This window comes from Peromyscus californicus, unplaced genomic scaffold, assembly GCF_007827085.1.
Source record: "Peromyscus californicus insignis strain IS unplaced genomic scaffold, ASM782708v3 Scaffold_4__1_contigs__length_199733344, whole genome shotgun sequence".
Lineage (NCBI taxonomy): Eukaryota > Metazoa > Chordata > Mammalia > Rodentia > Cricetidae > Peromyscus > Peromyscus californicus.
The window spans coordinates 15,256,750-15,281,739 of record NW_026294562.1 but is presented as its reverse complement, the minus strand read 5'-3'; the positions used below and the strand labels follow the sequence as shown (position 1 = coordinate 15,281,739).

At 40.3% G+C, this 24,990-nt stretch overlaps 1 protein-coding gene across 7 annotated transcripts in view; it reads right to left on the bottom strand.

Moving 5' to 3' along the window:
* The window catches only part of Nt5c2 (5'-nucleotidase, cytosolic II), a 148,501-nt gene that overhangs the window by 19,937 nt on the left and 103,574 nt on the right, over positions 1 to 24,990 (bottom strand). For all 7 annotated transcript variants that reach the window (XM_052760649.1, XM_052760651.1, XM_052760655.1 and 4 more), the window contains one exon: positions 12,888 to 12,961. In XM_052760649.1, the coding sequence (XP_052616609.1) occupies positions 12,888 to 12,961 (74 nt within the window). The remainder of the gene's footprint in view (positions 1 to 12,887; positions 12,962 to 24,990) is intronic.

The following is a 24,990-nucleotide window of genomic DNA, read 5'->3' as shown; positions in this document are numbered from 1 at the left end:
TTAATATTTCAAGAAGGATGATTTGCTGAATATGCCATCAAATTAAAGAGTAAAACTAAACCTTATTATTCCCCCATTCTCCCAAACTCATCCCTAAACTGACAATTTTCTGTGGCCAGTGAGTTATGATGGATTAATTTGTCACTGAAAATTATGTCCATGAGACAATTTGAACTGAAGGTCAAATTAATTTAACATTTTAATTTTTGTTATTAAATTTTTTAATTAAAATATAATTATATAATTTCCCCCCTACCTGTCCTACCTCCAAACCCTCCCATGTTTCCTCCCCACTTCCTCTAAAATTGATGGCCTCTCTTTTACTATTGTTGTTGCATATATATACACACAAATACATAAATACATAAATGCAACCTACCGAGTCTGTTCAGTATGGCTTGTGTGAATGTGATTTCGAGGCTGACTACTTTCTTTGTACTGGATAATCAATTAGGGGGCTACCCCTGGGAGAGGGTAATTCTCTACCAGGAGTCATTAGTTGCCTGTAGTTCTTTGTCTAAAGGTGGGACCTGTGAGATTTCTCACTTCTGCATTAACACACTGTTCAGGTCATGTTTAGGCAGCTATATTGTTGAGGTATCTATCATGTGTACAGCATCCCATCATACCTAGGAGACATAATCTCATGGGTGAAAAAAATACACAAAAATAATTCTAAACCCTAAAATAACAAACAAAAAAATAAAATACCACATTTATGTTGTGTTCAAAGGGCAAAACTTCTCAAATATTTAACTATGGCGACTTTCTATAAATTCCACCTTAGAAACACTAATCTTCCTTCCTCTAAGTGAGTTCGGAGCACTTCCTAGAAATACAATGTAACCTCCTCACTGGCTGACCTGAGCTAGAATTCAGGTGTACCAAGTCTGAGAATTCTTTGTGTTGGGGTCTGTAACTATTGCTATAAACTTCTAGATTATGCAGGCCGCCAAAACATAAGCTTGGATGCTGAAGCATGCTATACTCTTCTAATTTCTTCCAACTGGGCCAGAACAGACAGGCTGCCCTAGTCTCGGGCAGAAATGGATTCATCACAGAGTCAAGTTCCTCTTTGACAAGACTATCTATTTCACCGAGCTCTATATTAATCAGCAAGACAGACAAGCTATTGACATCTCCTCACAAGCTTCCTGGATCATCATTTCAGCAGTGCACACTCCCAGGCCACGAAATCATCTGTAGAGAGCTCCCCGCAACACAGACACAGCTGAAGAAGCCACTACAACTGTAGTACAGAGCGGGCTTTCAACGGTTCTTCTGAGTGCCCCTGGGGAGTAAACTCATATATTCTGAGCTGGTTGCAACACGTCCTGAAGTGCAGTACTACCTTCCTCTAAAGATAAAGAAGCACTCAAGGCAGAGGCAGGCACACCTCCATGAGTTCAAGGCTAGCCTGCTCTACATAGCAAGCTCTAAGTCACCTGAGGCTGCTTAATGAGACCCTGTCTCAAAAAAAAAAAAAAGTTAAAAAACTAATAATAATAAAAAAAATCCCATGCACCCCCCCCCCAAACCACCAGCAGGCCCTTTAAACTGGCCACAGATACCTGCAGAGACCAATCTATCCCCTGAGACTGTGCAGTTCTATCGATGCCTTCCCATAGCTGCAAAAGCTCTAACTTCAGCTTTTCGCACAAAACTGTGGCTTCGAGCCTCACTCTTACAACTTCCCATGGTTCCAACACCTGGCCAATGGTTTCAGAGTACAGATGATCTCACATTAACTGCTCACTTATTCTCTGAGAAAATTCTGTGGCCTAGCCCAATTTACCCAAAATCCGAAAACAAAAAGAAACTGTTTTAAGGGCCAGAGTTCAAAAGAAATAGGAAAAAACAAAACAAACAAACAAACAACCCCCCTCCAGCCACTAGGGCAGCACACAGTGTTCTCAGGTTATGTAACAAGATTACAAAGAGAACAGGCAAAGCTTTGAAAGTTGAAGCTGCTGAGAGCATTTAAAGATATTCTTTACTCAATAATCTGCAAGGAAAAACAGCTCTTCAAAAATATCTGCACGCTGTGGGGATGAAGCTGTGGTCTGCTGAGTAGGAGCTGTTCACCCAACCAAAGCGGAGCTGACGTCAGTGGACGATGCTCCTTGACTAAGCAAGTTTCTGCCAGGAGTCTGGAATGCTTATGCATCTTTTACCACTGTCACCAAGACATACTGTGTAGTAGCTTACAGATTTCAGAAAAATAAAGGGCAAACCTCTACAGAGGTTCTAGCCCAGCGGAGGACTGCTGCCAAAATGAGAACTCACATGAGGCAGATGCAGGTAGTATGTGCCACTCCAGTCTTGAAGGAGTTACACTGGCTTTCCTGTTAAAAACAAAACAAAGCAACACAACAAAACAAAACAAAAACAAAAGCTGGGTTTAAAACTGTTGTGATGAGCTGGAACGGAGAGACAACATTTGGAAATTGGTATTTATAGGAGTTACCACTGCCCTCCAATCTAGAATCCTCCAACCATCACTAAAATTAACTCTAATTGGCTATAAGAAAAACACAAGCATTGTGTATTATTTCTTTCTCTGGCACCCTGAGTTAGGAACACAAGCCAAGCCTGATAATAAAATTTTAAGCCAAAATAGTCTTTTTGGTGGTGTTGTTTTCTTTTGGTTTTTAGAGACACAAAATGGTCTTTTTGGTGGTGTTGTTTTCTTTTGGTTTTTAGAGACACAAAATGGTCTTTTCGGTGTTGTTGTTTTCTTTTGGTTTCTTTGTAATAGTCCTAGCTGTCCAAGAACTAGCTCTGTAGACCAGGCTGACTTTGAACTCCCAGAGATCCGTCTGCCTCTGCCTTCTGAGTGCTGGGATTAAAAGGTGTGCACCACCACCGCCCAGCCTCGTTTCCTTTAGCAGCTTTTAAGTTACTAGTATAGAAACTGACTGGTAAATGATACTTAAATTGGACTACATCACATAAGACTACTTTAAATAAAGTAAACAAAAACCAAAGCAACCCCATCTTGCTTTCAAGTATTCATTTATGTTAAATCTCCCTATATCAATCTTCTACCTTTCAGCACCTAACTCTGTCATCTGGATATGCACCATATTAATTGCATGCTGCTAAAAATAAAAGAAAAATTTTTAGAAACTTTTCATTTTGTCAATGTGTATTTTCTGCTCAGTAAGCAGAAGTATAATACTGGATTTCATGGTTAAACAAACACCCCACAAGAACTGAGTTGAGTACACATGTGTATATCCTTATGTCTAACTTTATGGGTAGTCTTTGTCCCCAGACTCCTCTAAGTCCTGGGCTGTAGGTTTTTGTTTGCTTTTTATGTAAAAGGGAGATGGTAATCATAAGAATAGCATAAATGATTGAATGTAGTACCTAAAAATACTAAAGACATTGCAACTAGGAAAAACCATTACTACCAGACAATATGAAACACAATAATGCAGCCTGACCACCCGAGAAGAGTCGTTTGCCTTTAGACTGTATGTGAAATCAACATTCACATTCTTTCTATTTAGTTATTAGGTTATATGGCATTAGTCCTCTGTAATTATAACTAGAAAACACATTGATGAGCATTTCATCTCTGAAATGAGAAAATACTAATAAAATCTTTCTAGTCCACATAAGCAGTTCTCAGAGGACCTTTTCTACTAATCAGAACTACCCAAGCAACTGCTGTAGTTGTTGTAACCCAGCAACAGACACAGGCAACAATTTTTCTCTAACCCCAGAAATTACAAATAATCTAAAAAGTTGGAAGTTTCTTTAAACTACTTCAATTTCAATTTGCATATAAAAAATAAAGAAGCTATATACCATGGAACACATTTAGTAATATTTTTAAACCTCCAAGCTACTAAATATGTAAGTAAGTAAAGTAAAGAAGTGGGCTTTAAAATACTGCCAATATTTCTGTTCTTGAAAATCAAAATTAAATGGTAATTAAGAGACTTATTTGTTTAAAAGTACCAAGCCAGGGAGCAGGAGAAATGGTCCAGCAATTAAAAGCACTTCTTGCTCTTCCAGAGACCCCTAAGTTGAAGTCCCGGTACCCACATCACCTGTAACTCTAGCTCCAGCACCTCCAACACCTCTTCCCTTCTCCTCGGTTACCCCATGTAAGAAGCTTACATTCACACAGGCACATGCATTCATTTTTAAAGAGTATTAAGCCAGACATGATGTCACATGCATGTACTGCTAGTACGTGAGAAGCTGAAGCAGGATTGTCTCAAGTTCAAAGCCAGCCAAGTCTACACAGTGAGCACCGGCCAGGTAGGGATACTAATAAAACTTTAACAAACATTAAGGCACACAAGCAAGCAAACATACAAATAGGAGTATTAAAAGAACGCTTATTTTAAAATAAAAGGAAAAAGAATAACTTAAGTTTTTTTTTTTTTCCCTCAGAGTATCTACACGTTTCAGGACCTTGTATCTTCAGTACTGTTTTTAATTGATATTTTTAAAATCAATGCATTTTTTCCAAAAACAAATAGCCTTTAGTCTGAAGGCACTCACAGCTCATGCTATACTACAGGATACACAAACAGGTGTTTTTAAGTTTCAGAAGATAACATGTCTTTAAAAGTATAGACGGGGCCAAAAAGAAGCCAATTAACTCAGCCCAGGAAGCTGTCCCTTTAAAACTACATATCCTTCAGCCAGGCTGATGAAGGTACCTGATGCTGACATAGCTTACCTGACAACAGCCCTGACATTCAGACTCCGCTAACCTCTTCCAACACCTATGTCACCGTCAGGAAGAGAATGAACATGAGCCTGTGAAGTGATCAGGGGCGGGGCGTGTCTTGCCTGGATGAAGAAGTAGCTATTCAACTAGAGCTGACTTGTTTGAGAGAACGAAAAGCAGCTACCGCCAACTTAGCTTTTTCTCTCTCATCTTTCAGTTTTAAAATATAACCCAATTAAACAAACATTAAACACACATTCTTTGAGCCAGCCTGTGGTCTGCTAGCTGAAGCAGTTCCATGCAGTATAATGTGCTAGCCTATATTTTAGGTGACAGCTTCTAAGCGTGGCTTTTGACCCATCTGCAGTTGTATAACTGGATGTGAGGCTAGAAAACCTTAGCAACACTAAAAGGTTTCTGAATTCACAATGGCCAACCGTCAATCGAGAATCAACTGTGATGCACCTGAGGTGTATTAGGCAGTGGCCACCCATATTGTATAAGAAGCCTTCACCGCATACCTGTTCTAGACACATGGCATGTGCACTTTCCATGTGCATGCTGTCACACCACACAGCACGCTGATATGAGACTATATGTGCTATAAGTTAGTGTTTTTACTGTACACACAAAGTTTTCTGTTCTTTTAGAAATTTTAAGTACAGAAATACTTTTAATATGTTCCTACCATACTTTCTCAGCATGTACATATCGAATGTTAGATGGATTTAATTCTATTGCTGACTTGATTTTAAAATGTTATTTTGACTTGAGATTAGGACAGACTTTCCAACAATTTCTGAAACTGTCCTAAACATACTTTGTACTATGTATTTATGTGAAGCGGTGTTCTCAGCACTGATGATTATAAAATCAAAATATCCATCAATACGAAAAACACTGAATATGCTCTACATATTACAGTGTTAAATATTCAGCCAAGGCAAGATAGGGTATATGCCTTTAACCCCAACACCCAGAATGCAGAGGCAGGCAGATCTCTGAGTTTCAAGGCTAGCCTGGTCTACATAAGAGGTTCCAGGCCAGCAAGGGCTACAGTGTGAGATCTCAAATAAATAAACAAACAAATAAATAAATGAATGAATGAATAAATGAATATTCAACCACATCTCTCTTACTAGCAATACAAATTTGCCTTTGCCTTTAATAAATGTATACAAATAAGTGTTTTAAAATCATTTTCATTACTTATTGTCAGTAAATGATTTGTATCCCTATATTACAGACCTATGTATCCAAGATCATGTTTAAAACTCTCAGGTACAAAGGAGAAGTGAATAAAAAATTTAAGAAGTACTGGTTCCATCAAGTTATCCTATTTTTGAAATGTTTTTATTATCTCCTTCAAAGAGTCTTAAGCAAATAAAACTCAGGTACTTAAGCTGGAAATACAGATGGAAGTAAGTGGACTCTTCAGAAACCACAAAGTATGCTGGAAGTTTTAGAAATAAAAGAACCTTGGTGCGGTCACTGCAATGCCATAGCAATCATTTTCATCTGACCATGATCCCTCCATGAGGCTGTGGGCACAACATTCTGAGTGACAGAGGAGCCTGCTGTCTCAACATGGGGCGGAGGCAGGGGGACCAGAAGCTCAAGGTCATCCATCCTTGGCCACATAAGGAGTTTGAGGCTGGCTGTGGGAGAGACCCTATCACTGTCTCCTCACAACAACAACAACAACAAAGTTTAAAAATACTAAGATTAGTGTATTAACATCAGAAAGGGGTGAAAAGTACTGCGACTTGAGATATCTGTAGGGCAGCATGCCAATACTGCATAGTTCTCCTTTGGATTGTTTTTCTCACCGCTTTAATGCCTCTACTGCCAGTGAGTTTGGTGAGGATATACAATTGCTGACAGAAACATGATGAGTGCCCTGGACTCCAGTCCCAGTAAACAAGCCATGAAAAAAATGTTCATTTAAATGTCAAGAAAGTTGAGTCCATTCCAGTAACAATAAAATGAAATCAGAGTGTATCTACTATGTATTTATTAGAGGCTAATGATCAACAGTCCTGAGATGCTTCTGTTAGCAGCAGGATTATCAGGGGCTGCTTTTTCTTAATTTCTTCCCTGGTACTCTTTAATAGCTTTATTTTGATGCTTCTCTCCATGCTTAGGGAAGTACTTTACAGTACTTAGGTTTGAGATAATTGGATTTCATCCATAGCAATTTAATGATACGGGCATATAAATAGACAAGGGCAGTAGCTCAAATATATTTTCTGTCTGTGGTGGTCTGAATAAGAATGGCCTCATAGGCTCACATTATTTGAATGCTTAGTCTCTAGGGAGCAGCACTATTTGAAAGAATTAAAAGGAGTGTGGCCTTGTTGGAAGAGGTGTGGCCTTACTGGAAGAAGTGTGTCACTGGGTGTGGACTTTGAAGTTTCAAAAGCCCATGCCAGGTCCAGGTGCTCACTGGCTTTCTCTCCCCTCCCTCCCTCTTCTCCCTCTGTCTATGGATCAAGATGTAGCTCTCAGCTACTGCTCCACTGTCTGCCTGTGTGCTGCCATGCTCCACACCATGATGATAACAGACCAAACCTCTGAAACTGTAAGCAAGCCCTCAAGTAAATGCTTTCTTTCATAAGACTTGCCTTGGTCACGATGTCTCTTCACAGTAATAAAACAATGACTAAGACACTAGTCTCTCCCTGAGATTTTTTTTAATTGAGAAAATGTACACAATTTTATGTTAGTTCTTAAAATACTTGAAATAAGGTAGACAGTGAGATACTTCATTTACGATTATTTCTAAGTAGAAGTTGAGCTAAGTAGTCAACATTCTAGCATGTAGAAGGTGGGCTCACTAGCCCCCAACCTGTGAAGCTACTGACAGTTAATGGCTTCTGGGATAGGGAGAGTCAGTTTTCTTTAACAGTGTGGCCCTTGACAGGTCAACCACACTCTAGTAGATGGCTTCATACTTCTGACTATGTGGGCATCACAGACTGGACTTACTGGGTTATTTTTTTTTAAAAGAAGTGGGGAGGTGAATGTTGGAGATAAAGCTAGAAGAGTTAAGAGAAGTTGTGGGGTGGGTATGATCAAAATACAGTATACTAAATTCCCAAAGAATTAATAAATGTGTGTATCTTAAAGGAAGTTAAACTATTTGAGCTGACTGCTCCCCAAAGACCCATAAACTAACAAAGCCCCCATAATAGTTAGGAGAAACCGCCTTTTAAATGGTTGGTCAGGGTAGTCCAAATGATTCTCAAAGCAAAAGAGATTATTAATGCCTCGCTTGCCTCTCAGGTTGAGGGTGGGCCCTGTTGCTGAAGACATTGAACATGTAAAACCCAAGACTCAAATTCAAGCTGGATCTGATCTGAAAACCTCTTTTGTCCGTCCATGGTACCCGAAAAACACTACACAAGCTACCAAAGGAGGGAAGCAACTGAACAGTCCTACCCAGCTGCCACACCTGTGAACTACGACAATTACCAGCATGACTAGGTATCTGCACAAGTGCAGCAACTGTCACTCCTGTATGAGTGGTAACCAACTGCTGTCTACATGGATGTAAGGCCATTCAACAGGAGGAGAATCACAAGCCATCTTCCCAGGGCTGGTGAAGTCATAAACATTAGAAAAGGATCTAAACCCGCCACCTTGCTAGACCAGCATAGATTCCTTACTATATTCTAAAGGTGAGCCTCATACCGAGAGCTAAGTCTAGCTACCACCCCTCATCAAAGAAGCTTCTCCTTACAGCAAATGGAGACCATCACAGGAAAACCCAAGTACACAATGCAGAGTTCTACGGACCATGGGGAGTCCAGCCCCAAAGAATACATCTACATCACAGCTCCTGTGTCTGTATCTCATCAAACATGGAGAAAGAGCAAGCAGGAGACTTTTAAGAGCCAGAAGACCAGGAAGTCTACAGTCAGTCTCTTCTAGAAATGGCTGCATAAACAAGCCTGGAACAACAGCAGTATCAATGAGTATCTTAACACGAAAGTGGGAATTTCTGTGGGGTCTACCCCTAGACAAAGAACTACAGGCAACTAATGACTGCTGAAAGAAGGAGAATGAGCCTCACGTGCCCAATGCAGAGTCGTCAGTCCTAAAACCATACACTCAACAACACAGACAGACCTAGCAGGTTGTATTTATGTATCTGTGCACACACAGACACAGACACATACATGTATACACTATATTTAATGATAATAAAGAAAAAAGAGGCAATCAACTTGAAAATGAGGGTGACACACGAGGAGTGGGGGAGGGGAGGGTTGAGGTAGCTGGGAGGAGCTGGAGGGGGGAAAGTTATGTAATTCTATTTCAATTAAAATCATTTTTTTTTAAAAATGGGCTAGGACTGTAGCTAAGTGATACAACGCTTACCTAACATGAACACATCCCTGGGTGTACACACACACACACACACACACACACACACACACACACACACACGTGCAAGGAAAGGAAAAGACAAACCAACACTAGCTGCATTCTAAGGAAAGGACTGTAATTCAAAGGTGAGGAAAGAGCATTTCTGTTCCAAGCAAGATTTTCATCTGGGGGCCCCAAATGAAACCCTAGAAAACAAGAGGTTGATGGTTTGTTTTTGCTGTTCGGGTTTCTGTTTTGTTCTGCATCTCCTATTGATATCTAGAGATTACTGGACAATTCTCATTGTCTTGAAATTTTAGACCACATGAAAAGTGGAAACTGATCTAGGTTTAAATTCCATCTATGAGTTTTAAAAGTCAGTTGCCAACCAGGTGTGGTGGCACAAGCTTATAATCCCAACACTTAGGAGGCTGATGCAGGTTCTCATCTTCTGTGGAAACAACAGCACCCGCATCCCGCAGCTGCTTGGTCCCAAGTAAACACACAGAGGCTTATATTACTTACAAACTGTATGGCATATGGGCCAGGCTTCTTGTTAGCTAGCTCTTATAACTTAACTCAACCCATTTCTATTAATCTATTTGTTGCCATGTGGCCATGGCCATGGTGTTACCGATCTGCTGGCATCTTTTTTGCTCCTTGAGCGGCGGGCTGGTGTCTCCCCTTACTCTCCATTCTCCTTTTATGATCTCTCTTGGATTGTCCTGCCTGGCTCCATCCTGCCCTGCCATAGGCCAATGCAGCTTTATTTCTTAGCCAGTGGGGGTAACACAGATTCCCAGCATGCAGAGAGACATCCCCCAGCACTCTGGGGTGCAGACTCGGGTCCTCAGGCTTGCACTGAGAGCACTGTACTGACCCAAGCCATCCACACAGTGGTCCTTTAATGGAGGGGTTTGTTATGGTGCTTTGTTTTAACAATTCATATAGTAATATGAAGGATTTGTCGTTATCAGGAAAATTCTAAAAAAAAGAACAAAATGTAAGGGTTCAAACAGACTAGATCAGTGGTTCTCAACCTTCCTAACCTGCGACCCTTTAATACAGTTCCTCCTGTTATGGTAACCCCCAACCATAAAATTATTTCATTGCTACTTCACAACTGTAATTTTGCTACTGTTATGAACTGTAATGTTAATATCTGATATTCAGCCCTCAATGGGGTCATGACCCACAGGTTAAGAAAGAATCACTGGACTAGAGAACAGACTAGAACACATGCATTCAAAGTTAGTATTTATTTAGCAGGCACCATATAACACATTTTATACTAAATATAAAATATAGAAAAGGAAAACCCTTGCCCTTGAGACACCTACAAGCCAATAAATAGACAGATTATCCAAAGCTACAACTAAGATGGGTCTGGTAGCACTTGTAATCCCAGCACTCAGGAGGCAGAGGCAGAAGCAGAGGCAGGGGGTTTGCAACAAGTCCAAGTCCAGCTCCAACTGCACACAAAGCTGCAGGCTAATGACTTCTCAGTGTACTAAGTTCTAGGATACACAGGAAGACCCTGTCTTAAAAGCAAGCAGACAAACAAGCCCTGCAACTATATTATAAAATGCTCTGGGGAGGGGGGTATACTAGGGTGACTCAGAGGTTATAGAGGTTAACAGCACTTGCTACTCTTCCAGAGGCACCGAGTTTGATTTCTAGCAGTCACATCACAGCTCACAACAGTCTATTAACTCTTGTTCTAGGGAATCTGATGCCCTCTTCTGGCCTCCCTGCACACCAGGCACACATGTAGTACAGAGACATACATGAAGGCAAAAACACCCATACACATAAACGAAATTTTTAATGCTGTGAGGGAATTTACCAGGTATCAGAATCATACAAAAAATTATTCATAAAGAATATCGATTCACACCAAGTAGGTCAGCCCTGAGAAGGCTGAGGAAAGATAAATTCAAGGCCAGACAGGTCAGACAGCAAGACCCACCCTGTCATACACACATATATATACACACTAAAGTATTTACCCAAATACTCAAACCTTAAAGACAAACACAGACACACAAACATACACCTCTTTTACTTTATCACTGTATTTCATGGAACATTTTTCTAATGAAAAGTCTTCTAACTTCAAATATGTGCATTTTTGTTTTGCTTTTATGTGTATTAACAGTGTCAAAAGTTACGAAGTTACTTTTAATGACAATCATTCAGGAAAGCAACTTTTGCATTTTAAAGTTTTGTATATTTAACTTTTTTTTTTAAGAGGGATCTCACAGGACTGCCCCTGCCTGTGATGGTCTCAAACTTCTGGATTCAATAAATCCTTCAGCCTTGGCTTCCTAAGTGCTGAGGCTCCAAGAGCACACTGCCACATCTAGCTACAGACAATGTTTTAAAAGAAAATTTGGAAGATTTTTTTCTCTGAGTATCATAACTGCACCTGTATGTGTTAGGCACATACAGGCGCTCAAACTGATCTCTCAAACCTTACCACTTTTTTGTTTTGTTTTGTTTTTGTTTTTCGAGACAGGGTTTCTCTGTGTAGTTTTAGTGCCTGTCTTGGATCTCGCTCTGTAGACCAGGCTGGCCTCGGACTCACAGAGATCCACCTGGTTCTGCCTCCTGAGTGCTGAGATTAAAGGCGTATGCCACCACTGCCTGGCTCACTTCTTAAGTTAAAGGATATCCTGACAAGTTGTCAATATTTTAAATTCTGAGGAGATGTAACTATAGACTGATACATTGATTATTTCAACTATATCTCAGAGACAGAAGGGAAGAAAGGACACACGTTAGTCTTTAAGAAGATTGTAACACTGAGCAAGGCTCATGCAACCATTCTGATGGGATATGAACACACATCCTATCTGTCTAAGAATAAACTATTAATGGGCTAGAGAAATGGCCAAATGGGTAAGAGTGTTTACTGCTCTTTCAAAGGACCTGAATTCAGTTCCCATCACCCAAGGCAGGAAGGAGGCTCACAACCACAGTAAGTCCAGGCCTAGGGGATGCAATGCCCTCTTCTGGCCTTGGTTGGTGGTCACCTGCTTCCATGTGCACCCCACCCCACACACATATACATACTTGTAACTAAAAATAAAACAAATCTTCTCTTAAAAAAGAGTAAAACGTTATGAAGCTGGAGTACTGAAGCATTGCCTGCAATGACCAGGCCCTGGGTTTGATTACTAGCACCACAATCAAACCCACATGGAAATGATGGAGTTTTTAAAAACTGTTGCTGGGTGTGGTGACGCATGCTTGCAATCCAAGCACTTACAACCCCCACCCTGATCCATAATAATAAAATATTTAAAACTTTAATAATTAACTTTATGGCAGAGTGAGGAACCCAAAAATTTATCTTTAAGCTGGGCACTGACACAAGCCTATAATCCCAGCACTTGGAAGCTGATGCAAAAGATCCATGCAAGTTCCAAGCCAGCCTGCATGAGTTCCAGGCCAGCTTGGAGTATAGTGTAATTCTTGTATCAAAATTTTTTTCTACTTTTGAAGAATAGCTTAAAAGAATGAAAGTCAAAAAACGCCCAGATACACACATTAATGTGTTCATTAACCTATAATTTTACTAAAAAGTTTTTTTTTTTTTTACAAGAGTTTTAAAGTAATGTTAGGACTTTTTCTAACTCTCTGTACAAGCTCAGGAACCAACTTTCAAGAATACTGGGTAACTTCAGTGTTCACATATCTCAATGGAAAGACAATCCGACAAATAAATGATTACATGAACAAGTGATTACTGAACTGCCCATGGACCCACTATGTTGCACCAAAACCAGCAATTCTTAAAAAATAAAAAATTAGTACTCACCAGCAAGGGTATAATCCATATCAAAACCAAAACACTTTATTTTTTCCATGGCTAAACTTCGGTTCACAAACACCCTATGCAAAAGAGAATAAGAGAATTGCATCTTGATTAACACTGAAGTTCAATGAAGTTATTTTTCTGAACTGTCTCACTTATTTTCCCACTGACTTGACATTATTGTATGTATTTAAGGGCTTTAACATGGTGACTTGATGTTACATACACACAGTGACTACTGGGGTCCGGCAACTTAAACATACCCTATGATTAGTTCCCTCCTCTCTCCTTGGCCCCTAGTACACCAGACCACTTCCCATGCTCACAGTGTACTTTAAAGATCTTAGACAAATGCCTCCTAGGTAACTGGAGTTATAGATCCCACTCCCAACCACCAGTTTACTCTCTATGTCATCTATTTACATAGTTTTTTCTTAAATTTCACATATAAGTGATAATTATGCAGTATTTCTACCTGTATTTGGTGTATTCACTCAGTACAACATCATTTAAGTTCATCTAGGTAGTTGCAAACAGTAGAATCTCCTTTTCAAAGCTAAATAATATGTGTGTATAGAGTTCATATTCACCCTGCATCTATGGATGAATCCTGTGGTTGTTTCTCTATCCTGATTATTTGAACAATGATGCAATGAACCCTGGAGGGCATCTTTACAAGGTAGGCGGTTTCATTTTCTTTACGGTACCACTGGTTCATAAGGTACTTGGATTATTTTAACTTCTTTGGGAAACTTAGTGCTATTTTCCACTGTGGATATAGCAATTTATGCAACACCCTTGCATGTCTAATTAATTTGAACCTTCTTGATGATTAGATGATCTGTGATTTTGAATACCTTTTCATGTATCTGTTGGGAATTTATATTATCTTTCTGAGAGAAAGGTCTATTCAGGTTCTTTGCCTATTTTTCAACTGGGTTTTCTTTTCTGCTGTTTATCTGTTTCCATTTAGATAAAAGGGGTAGGAGGAGATTTCTAACAGCTTGGCCCAGTGGTAAAGCAGGTCCAGCAGTAAGGCAGGCCCAGTGGTAAGGCAGGCCCAGTGCTGAAGTAATCAAAAGGTCTTGGAGTAGCATTGGAGCCCAAGAATTCAAAGCCAGACTGGAAAACATAACAAAAAACAAATAGCTAGATATATTGATGCATTCCTGTAACCCCAACAGGGGAGAGTCTAAGGCAATCACATATTCCAGGCCAGCCTGAGTTACATATAGACCCTGTCTCAAAAGAAAACAAAAGCCCAAGTAAATAAATAAAAAGGAAGTAAGCCATGTGTGAAGGAGCATTTAGAAGTCTGAGACAGGCCAATCTCAAGTTAAAGTCAGTCTGGGATATATGGTGTAACCCTGTCTAAAATTAAAACAAAACAAAAAATCCTCCAAGCATAACAACCTGGGTTCAATCCTCAGCACTACATAAAACCAAGCATCCCAGGTGGAAGCAGGATAAGCAAAAGTTCAAGGTCATTCTCAACTACATAATGAGTTCAAGGCCAGCCTAGACTACATGTGACTATGTCTCAAACAAACACACACACACACACACACACACACACACACACACACACACACACACACACACTTTCAAAGACTTCTTCACAAACATATCCTTTATGTTACAAATTATAGTAAAATGGACAGCTTTAAAGAAGGACAAGTTTTCAAAGACTTGCTTAAAATAATTCAATTGAAGACTTAAATACAAAACTATATTTTCCTGAAAAACATGAAAATCATTTGCATCTCATGGGCATAACTGCTACCACATACAGGTTAGTTTCATAAATCTGTTAGTTTCTGAAAGAAGTGTTACATAAAAAACATACTTTCCCTAAGAAAATCTAGTATCTTTGTGGGGTGGGGGGCAGGTATGTTGGCAATGCTCTTAAACCCAGAAGAGGCAGGCAGATCTCTGTGAGTTTGAGGCCAGACTGATCTACACAGTTCCAGGTCACCAAGGCTACACAAAGAAACTCTGTCTTTGAAAAAAAAAGAAAAAAAAAAAAAAACACCTAGTTTTTGAAAAAATCATTTTTTGTTTCATTTTGACTTAAGTATGGTAATAGAAGAAAAAAAATATGGACAGCTGAAAGAAGAAAGAACCAGAGGAGAAATGATACCTACCCAAACCTCCTTTTTGTTAGTTTCTTGTTTTTATTAGAAAAGCAAACGCAGGGCTTGCTCATCACCCACTCTATCTATCACGGAGCTGCAAACTTAAAACAACACAAACCATCCGTGCAGGCACCACAGTGATCCTCCCAGGTTTTACCTTGCCTTTTCATGCTAACAAAATCTACTTCATTACTAACAATCCCCAGCTACGTAAATCCTTCTGAAACCAACAGAGGTGAAAGACACAAAACAATGTTGTATCTCTAAAAACTCAAAGCTACTACTAATGCTGGGGCTTTTCAGACAGGCTCAAGCCTGGCAAAGGGCCAACTGCATAAACCTTTGCTCAGAGCCTTAACAGCTGACATGTCTAAAATATCCCAGGATACAGGCAGGAGTGAACTGAGGAAGACTTTTTTCACATTCTACATTCTAAGAAAGAGGTAGAGAAGCACGGAATTTTTAAAAAGCGGTTTCAATTTTGATGGAAGAAGATGTTAGCTGGTTTTAGAACGGCTGAAGCAGCGGGGGAGACTGCTAATGCAGAAAGGTATAAACATCTCAAGCAAAGTTCCTTTCGTGGTCAGAAAAGAGAATGCACATGCACTGTCATGGAAAGTGATCACAGCACACGTGTTCTCAAAAGACAGTAAGAGCAGCGCATCCTTGTTAACCTCTGGGAATATGAAAATCTGCTTCTGCCAAAATAATCATTGCTAAATATCCATCAAGTCATATTTCTCATTCCTCTTTGGCTTAACTAATTACATTACCTAATCAATCAACACATGTCTCATTTTGTGACACAGATCATGGAAATTGTCTTCTGAGAGTAGTCAGAGCTACAAAAGTTAAATGTCCTTAACATGAGGAAATGTGATCTGGTAGGTGGGCAGAAGCACCTGCTCCAAGCCTAACCACCTGAGCTCAGTCTTAGGAGCATCGTCAAAGAAGAGAACACTCTGTTGTCCTCTGGCCTCTCCAAGTGCCTGCAGTGGCCTGCATTCCCACACATACACACATCTGCACAGACATGTACACACAATATGTTAATAAAACATTTTAATTAAGAAGTAATACTTTGCCGGGCAGTGGTGGCACACACCTTTAATCCCAGCACTCGGGAGGCAGAGGCAGGCAGATCTCTGTGAGTTCGAGGCCAGCCTAGTCTCCAAAGTGAGTTCCAGGAAAGGCTCCAAAGCTACACAGAGAAATCCTGTCTCGAAAAACAAAAAAAAAAAAAAAAAAGAAGTAATACCTTTTATGAAAAATGTCCTTCAAATATCCTTTCTCTTTTCATCCAAAACAAGTACTCTAATTCACAGAATCTCTTCCTGAACTTAAGAGAGAATCACTCCTATCCCCTCCTCATTTCTATTTGATCTTTATGTGAAAACCTCACAAGTATTCTCATCTTTCCTTTTCTTTCCCTAACTTAAACTGTGAGACATGGAGGGAGGAGCGATACAGAAGGAAACCTAATTTGCTGGGGAAGCAAAGCTGTAAAAACCAAAGGAACAGCTGTGCCATAGAGTACTAAGCCAAATTACAGGTACTGCACATATACACTAAGGTTTACAAAGATGATAAACACTCAACTACTGAAAGAGAAGCCTTCACTTTGGCACAGGAGAAACCTTAAAGCTTCCTAGCATGTCTCAGGACAGTCAACAGACACTAATCTCTCAGCCTGAAACCAATGACACTCTCCACTGAGTTTATAAACTAAACAAAGTGTAAGATGTTGTGCCAACTATAAGGTATCAATGCAAAGACTAGCTTACTGACCCACATATTTCAGAACAAATAGATTAATCAAAATTTTCTATGAGTCCCAAGCCCTTTCTACAGATCTGCCAATGCCAGTTCACTATGTTCTTTTTGCTAAATTATTAACTAGTAGAATAATTCTACCTATGTTCAAGAGCCTGAACATATCTGTAAAAATTAAAAGCAAACTTTAAAATATATAATTACCACCCACAAACTTATGACTAAACTAAGCATCCAATCATAAAGCATAACTATCAGCCAGAAATTCCCACAGATAAGCCACTTGTGAGTTGAAGATGTGAGCAATAACAGGAGAAACAATCTCTGGGAGATACACAGGAACACTGTAAAAACCTAACACAGACCTCAATTCAAACATGTTTATCAGTATTTACTGTAATATCCCACAGCAGGAAAGAAAAAAACTTGAAGAAATTCCATTCAAATACAGATATTAACTGCAAGAAATAAAATCATTACTATAATGTGCTTTACAAATAGGGATCTAAGACTCTCAGACTTAACATAAACATGCAACTTACTATATTTAAAATTCTGTAAACAGCAAGCTCTACTGGTTTGGGTTTGACTACAATTGAAAGCAGAATTACCTCATCTGTCACTGGTTGCCGTTTTTTGCAAACTGAAACTATCTGGGTAAAGTAGTTCCTGGAGTCACATAACAAAATTCTTCTTAAAATCCCTAATAGAATTCTTTATTGTGTGTGACTTTAACCTAACTTCAAGCAGACTGTTTAGCCTGAACCAGGCCCGGCAACAGCATGGATCTTCTGAGACAGTGTGGGAGAAAACACCTCTGTGTCTAATTTAACTTGTCATTGGATATCACTGTTGCTCCACACAAATCCATTTGGAATAGAATCTCTCTGGCAATGGTGAACTTTATCTGTAACTCCTCCCTTTGCTTAGGAGTCACAGTTTCCTGGCCAGGGGCCCAATGACAGTTACTGCAACAACAAACGAGAGGGAAGACTCAAACTGTAAATGTTCTTGGACATCTGTTTTCACTGTGAGCAGCTGCCATTATGCATTCAAACTACGAGCCAAGGAGAGATTCCAAGTGCATCTGAGTAGGCAAATTCAAATTATGAACTATAATAAATTGGTGTCATGACTGCAATTTCAGCACTTAGGAGGCTATGGCAAGAACTGTCACAGATTTGAAGTCAGCCTGAGCTACAGAATGAGACAAATAAAAACAGAGAAAAAGCAAAGAAAAATGCTCTCAGTGTAGTTTTTTTATGAAACAATTTAGCAGCTTTTTTTTTTTTTTCAGATCCGTTCTTGCTTCTGCCACAGGCATTTTTCCGCACTCAAGCTTCAAGCCACATCCACATAACTCATGTGCCTTTGTTTGCATTCCCAGATGTCTTTAGAACCCAGGTCTTTCACTCCAGTCCTGCTGCCAACGATTTACCAAGGCCATAATTCTCCAGAAAACATCTCTCGCTGTTTTGTCCTCACACTGATGCTAACTACTCTGAAGCAGGGCTGCTTGAAATGCTGTCCATAAACCAATGCTCATCTATAAGTATTTCACTAATCTGTGACGAGACAGAAATTTCAATTACTTAGAAACTTTTACAGCAATCTGATAGTAAAATATTTTTAGTGAATGTAGCAATAAAAAGTACCTATAATACCAGCACTTCTGAACAACCGAGGCTAGCCTGAGCTACAAGTGAGAACCTCTCAAAAAAACAGTTTTCTCTCTGTATGTAATTTGTTTTCACTAATTTATAAATCTTTCCAAAGGGAACTAGGATGGAAAATAATGTTAAAAGCTAGTCCTCTCAGGATAGCCTGAGAAGTATGGTTCTAAAGTCCAGCCCTGACATGGTACTCTCTCTAAAGTATCTTTAGTCAATGCTCAAAACCGCCCAACTAATAAATTACCAGTTCTTGAATTTTCAAAGGTTTCTTGAAACCTTTTATTATTTTGTTAAAATCAGTTTGAGCTTGTATTATCCATACCATGAACCCTTTTCTGTTATTAGTTATTACTTTGTTAAGCAAACTGTTGGCTATTTCCTAAACATGCCCTGAGGCTTTATGTGATTAATTATAACTGTCTGTTTCTGTTATAATTCAAGTTCCTGTATCTCAAATGCTTTCACTGAAAAAAAAAAAAAAAAAAAACAGTTAAGAGCACATGCTACTCTTCCAGAACCACAAGATCTAAGTTCAGTCCCTAGTACCTGTATCAGATGGCTTATAACCATTCTAACTGCAGCTCCAGGGAATCTGTCATGCCTTCTTCTGGTCTCCATTAGCACCTAGACACATATGGCAGGCATATAGACACACACACACACACACACACACACACACACACACACACACACACACACACAATAAATACATACATACATCTTTTTTTCTTTTTAAAGAAAGAATATCCTGGGGTGGGGGTAGAGCACCTGGATAGCTGGGGGGTGGGGCACGGGGAGGGAAGTATGAACATGGCAATATTCCAGCTGTGCCACAAACAATAATGTTCAGATTACTTCTCTGGTTCAACAAATAACCGTAAGTGTTTCATTTTGGCAACTATCTATTTTGATATACACATACAATATGCAAGTAATTCTCTTACCATTTGCTTGATTATAATTTGGAGACCAGGATTTATAGCCTTCCCAATACCAAGCAGATAAAACAGCTTCAGTTGAATGTAAATTAGAAACAGTAACAGTGTTTGGCAGAGCTTGCAGAGAAGACACGATGGGGAGTTCCTGCTAATGGGTACAGGATTTCTTGTGGGAAAAATAAAGTGTCCTAAAATTAAAGAGCTGAAGATACTACCACTTGGTCGAGCCTAGCAGGCACAAGACTCTGGGTTCAATCCCTAGCAAAACGAATGACAAGAAAGAAAGGTAAGTAAGAGAGGCAAAAGGGAGGGGGAGAGAGAGAAGGGAGAGGAAGGGAAAAAAGAGGAAGGTAGTTATACAATCAGTGTTATGAGTTGCACAACTTTGCATCTACTAAAGCCACTGAATTTCAGGCTCTTACCAGAAAATAAAATGGTGTATTTACTGTACTCGAAACCAGTATCAGATTTTCAACATTCTCTAAGAAATTACAGATAAGACCTTTATGCTGCTGGAGAGCACACTAAGGCTTTGTGCAGGCTGTAAACAACCCACCACTGAGCTTCACTCCTACCCCTAAGGAGATTCTTCCAAGTTGCTTTGTTTCATGTTGGTTGCAAAGGTTGTCTGCTCAGTGGTGGTAAGAAATAAAGGGCAGGACCTTTAGGATCTGGGGTAAACAGGGACTCACTCCAAAAGGTCTATTTACAAGCAGTGGCTAGGAAGCTCTTGGAGATCATGAAATCTTTCTACTCATTCAGTGGAGTTATGAAGTCCAAAGAATGTGGTGATTTTTTATTTGTGCTCTAACAAATAAAGTTTGCCTGGGGATCAAAGGACAAAGCCAGCCACTATATTAAACACAGAGGACAGGCAATGGTAGCACACACCTAGCATTCTAGATTCTGGGAGGCAGAGATTCATCCGGATCTCTGAGTTCAAGGCCACACTAGGAACAGAGCCAGGCATGGTGGCACATGCCTTTAATCCCAGCACTAGTTAACCACAGAGGTCTGAAGGTCTGTACAGACAGGAAGTGATAGAGCTGGGCAGAAAGAGGAAGTGATGTAGCTGGGCGGAGAGAGGAAGTAAGATGGCAGGGCACAGAAAAGTATACAGGCGTGGGTATACAGGAAGTAGCTCTCTTGGGTTGAGGACTTCCTAGAGACAAGAATTTGTGGCTGGCTTGTTCTATCCCTCTGATCTTTCAGCTTTCACCCCAATATCTGGCCCTAGGTTTTCTATTAATAAGACCATTTAGCAATTCAGAAGAAAATGACAAATACAATTTTGTAACAGTTTCAGGTAGCCTAACAACTATGGACCTTAGACAAGATTTTGTTCCAAGCCAGAGATGTGCACAGGTAGAGAGGATTTGGAGGAAAGGGCTGATTAGAAAGCTGCATCCGATTCAGATTCTAAGATTCTTGTGCAACTATATTAGAAATGCAAAAGAAAAGCCAGGCAATGGTGGCGCACGCCTTTAATCCCTGCACTGGGGAGGTAGAGGCAGGCAGATCTCTGTGAGTTCGAGGTCAGCCTGGGCTACAGAGTGAGTTCCAGGAAAGACTCCAAAGCCACACAGAGAAACCCTGTCTCGAAAAAACAAAAAACAGAAATAGAAAAGAAGCTGTAACCTAGTGAGGTCTGGCAACGTTGGTGTACCTTGTTTCCCAGTCCAGTGGTGCTTATATGACATCCCCATCCAGAGTAACCTTTGAATCAATCCTTCATTTAATAAATCATCTCCCCAAATCCTCATCTAACAAATAATCCTTCCTCCATGTACTAAGGAAATTAAAAATAAAGATCACTATAGGCACCCAAGTGCAGTCCTAACTTCACCTTAAAAGAAAATGGGATTTTTACTGTCCCTCACTGTCCCTGGCATGGCTGGCCCTGCCCCTTGCTGGGACACTGCAGCAAGAGGGCTGGCCCCCACACTCAGGAGAGATGGCCTGGGAAAGCTGGCCGCTACTGCACGCAGCCTAGGAGAGCTGAGGGGGGCTGTCCCCGTGGCCCAGACGGACTAGCTCAGCTACTACCCAGACCCACATCCTGGGCCTTTGATTGGCCATCCTAACATCTACCACATCAATGGCTGGCAGAAGTGTGTGAAGGGACTGGGAGGAGGAGCTCTGGTGAAGGCCCAGGGATGATGGTGTACCAGGGGCCAGAGGCCTTGAACCAGACCAGGGACTCACTGCAGTGAACACTTTGTGGGTGGAGCTGCCTGGACAAAAGGGACACACTGCATGATACACCGCAGATCCCAATAAGACTAGGAAGAATGAAGAGGTGTTGGAAAGACAGAGGAGTGAGGTGGGGTTTGTGTGTTTTATCTTGTTTTTAATTGATTTGGGAGGCTCTGAGCGGGGGATGCTGCAGGGGTGAGGCGAGGATATGGAGAAATTGGGAGATGAGTGGGATGGGACTGGGGTACATGATGTGAAATTCCCAAAGAATCAATAAAGAATTATATTTTAAAAAGAAGTTCAAAGTTCAGGCCGGTGTGGTAGCTCACACCTTTCATAGCCCTTGGCAGAGGCAGAAGCAGAGGTAGGTGGATCTCTGTGAGTTCAAGGCCAGTCTGGTCTACAGAGCTGGTTCCAGGACAGCCAGGGATACAGAGTGAGACCCGGTCTCCAAAAAAAAAAAACCAAAAACTAAAACAAAAACCCAAACCTGAAGTTTAAATATATAGATATATACTAGGATTTTCAAATATGATTATAAAAGCAAAAATCATATAGTACTAATTTTTAGTTTTCAGATAAAACTAGTTTGTTTTAACACTGTCTCTAAGGAACATTCTTAAAAGGCATATATTTTGCTTACTAGATTATTCCAAGAAAACAGCAGTTTGCTTTCAGTCTAAACAAATGCCTTACATCTTTTTTGTTTGTTTTTTCTTAATTTTCAAGACAGGGTTTTACTCTGTAGTCCTGGCTGTCCTGGAACTCGTTCTGTAGCCCAGGCTGGTCTTGAAGTCAGAGATCCACCTTCCTCTGCCTCCTGAGTGCTGGGATTAAAAACATGTGCCACCACTGCCCGAAAGCCTTGCATCATTTTTAGGGTGAATCACACTTAGCACAGGAGGCAGTGCTTCGGTCTCCTAAAATGTTCTAGAGAAAAGCCAATGTGGAGGCAAAAACAGAACAAAAGTTAAGATGATTCAGATCGACAGTATCACCATTCTTAAACTTATCCACACTACACACAAGTTAGAAGGGGGAGGGTGGGTGTCCAAGAAAAGTCAGAGCTTTAGAAGGAGACTCTACAAGATCCAGGCATGGCAGCGCACACCTTTAGTCCCAGCGCTCAGGAGGCAGAGGCAGGTGGATCTCTGTGAGTTCAAGACCAGCCTGATCTACAGATTGAGTTCCAGGACAACCAGGGCTACAGAGAAACCCTGTCTTGGAGAGGAAAAAAAAAAAAAAAAGCCTACAAGAGCTGAAGATAATGTATGTTTATTATCTTTCCACCAAAGTTTTCAAAAGTACACTGTAAAAGAGATTAATTTAAAATACTGGGGGGAAGAGCCAGTAGGATGGCTGAGCAGGTAAAGGGGTCTGCCAACAAGCTTGAGGACCTGAGTTTGATCCCCAGGATCCACATGGTAGGAGCAAATCAACTCTCACAAGTTGTCATCTGACCTCCATATACATACCATGGCACAACTGCATGCATACATGTGCACCCCAAAATTAAATAACAAATGTAAAATTGTTGGGGGTTATAATGTCTGATCACTTGTCTAGCATGCACAAAATCCTAGGTTCCATGGGGGAGGGGGAGCACTCTAGAACTTTAAGGTAGAATTTACCCATTTAAAAAAAAATCAGCTGGTAAAGAAGCTGAGGCAGGATTGCTTGGGCCAAAAGTCAAGAACAGCCTTGGCAATGTCATTTCAGGAATAATAATAATAATAATAATAATAATAATAATGTGAAGAAAGAAAACCCAACTGTATTACCTACAAAGTTGGTAAGTTTTAACAGCTGTATACAATTATACAACAACTACCACTATTTCCTTCAATCCAAAATACTCATGTGCTTTTATAATACCCTCCCCCACTCCTGACCCTAAATTACCACACAGATCACTGCTTTTTTTTTTCCTCCCCACGTGTAAGGAGGTTTGTGGTGGGGTTTGGGGAGGTGTCATGGTGTCATTCCTCAGGGGCCATCCACTTGAAGTTGTTGATTTTATGTTTGTGTGTGTGGTATATGTACACATTTGTGTGTGCATGGGAGGTGCATGCATGGAAATTGGCATTAGATGTCTTCCTCAACTGTTACCTGTTGTGGAATATTAGTTTAAAATGTGTTATGTTTGTTTATTCTGTGGAATATTTGTTTAAAGATGCAAAGGTGTGTTGCATTCTTTTATGTTGCATTTGTTTAACTCTGTGAAGCTGTGTTATTTTGCCTGTCTAAAACACCTGATTGGTTTAATAAAGAGCTTAACAGCCAATAGCAAGGCAGAAGAGAGAAACAGGCGGGGGTGCCAGCAAAGAGAATAAATAGGAGAAAAATCTAGGGAAGGAAGAGGATGAGGAGCAAGAAAAAGAGGAGAGAAGGATGCCAGGCCAGCCCCACAACCAGCCACAAGTAAGAAGGAAAGAAAGGTAAAAAGCCTGGGGCAAAATGTAGTAAAGAGACACAAGACAATTTAAGTTAGAAAAGATGGCTACAAACAAGCTAAGCTAAAGCCAGCAATTCATAAATAAGAATAAGTCTCTATGTATTTATTTGGGAGATGAGTGGCAGGCACCCAAAGAGCTTAAAAAACAACAACAACAAAAACTAACTACAGTTCTCCACCTAATATTTTGAGGCATGGTCTCTCACTGAGGCTGCAGCACGACTTGGCTAGCCGATGAGCGCAAGGGAACTAACTCCCTGTCTCCACTGCCACTTCCCCAGTTGTTGGGATCACAGATAAACACCACCATTACCTGCCTTTTACATGGACACTGGGACTCAAACTCCAGTCCCCACGCCTGCACAACCAACACTTTACTGACAATCATCTGAATTTAGCATCACAGTATTCAAGTAAATAGAATCATATATGGAGCTGTGTGTCTGCCTTCTTTTACTTAGCATAGCACTTCTGACATTCATCCATGCTGCTGCATATATCATAATTACTTCTTTTATTTGTAAGTATTCCACTGTATAGATATAACACAATCTGTTTATCCACCCTGTCAATTTGGGTTGTTACCAGGTTAGGACTATTCTAAATACTGCTGTGATGAAGCATCATACATAAATCTCCATGAACATGTAAGTTTTTTTGGTTTTTCAAGACAGGGTTTCTCTGTGTAGCCCTGACTATCCCGGAACTCACTCTGTAGACCAGGCTGGCCTTGAACTCATAGAAATCCACCTGCTTCTGCCTCCTGAGTGCTGGGATTAAAAGCATGCACTAGCACTGCCCGGCTATTCTTTCATTTTTCTTGGGCAAATATCCAAAGTGGAATTCCTAGGGTGACCCGGTATCTTTAACTTGAAAAGATAAACTTTTAACCTGAACTCTCATCAGCAATGCGTGAGAGAGCAGCTGTTCTACACT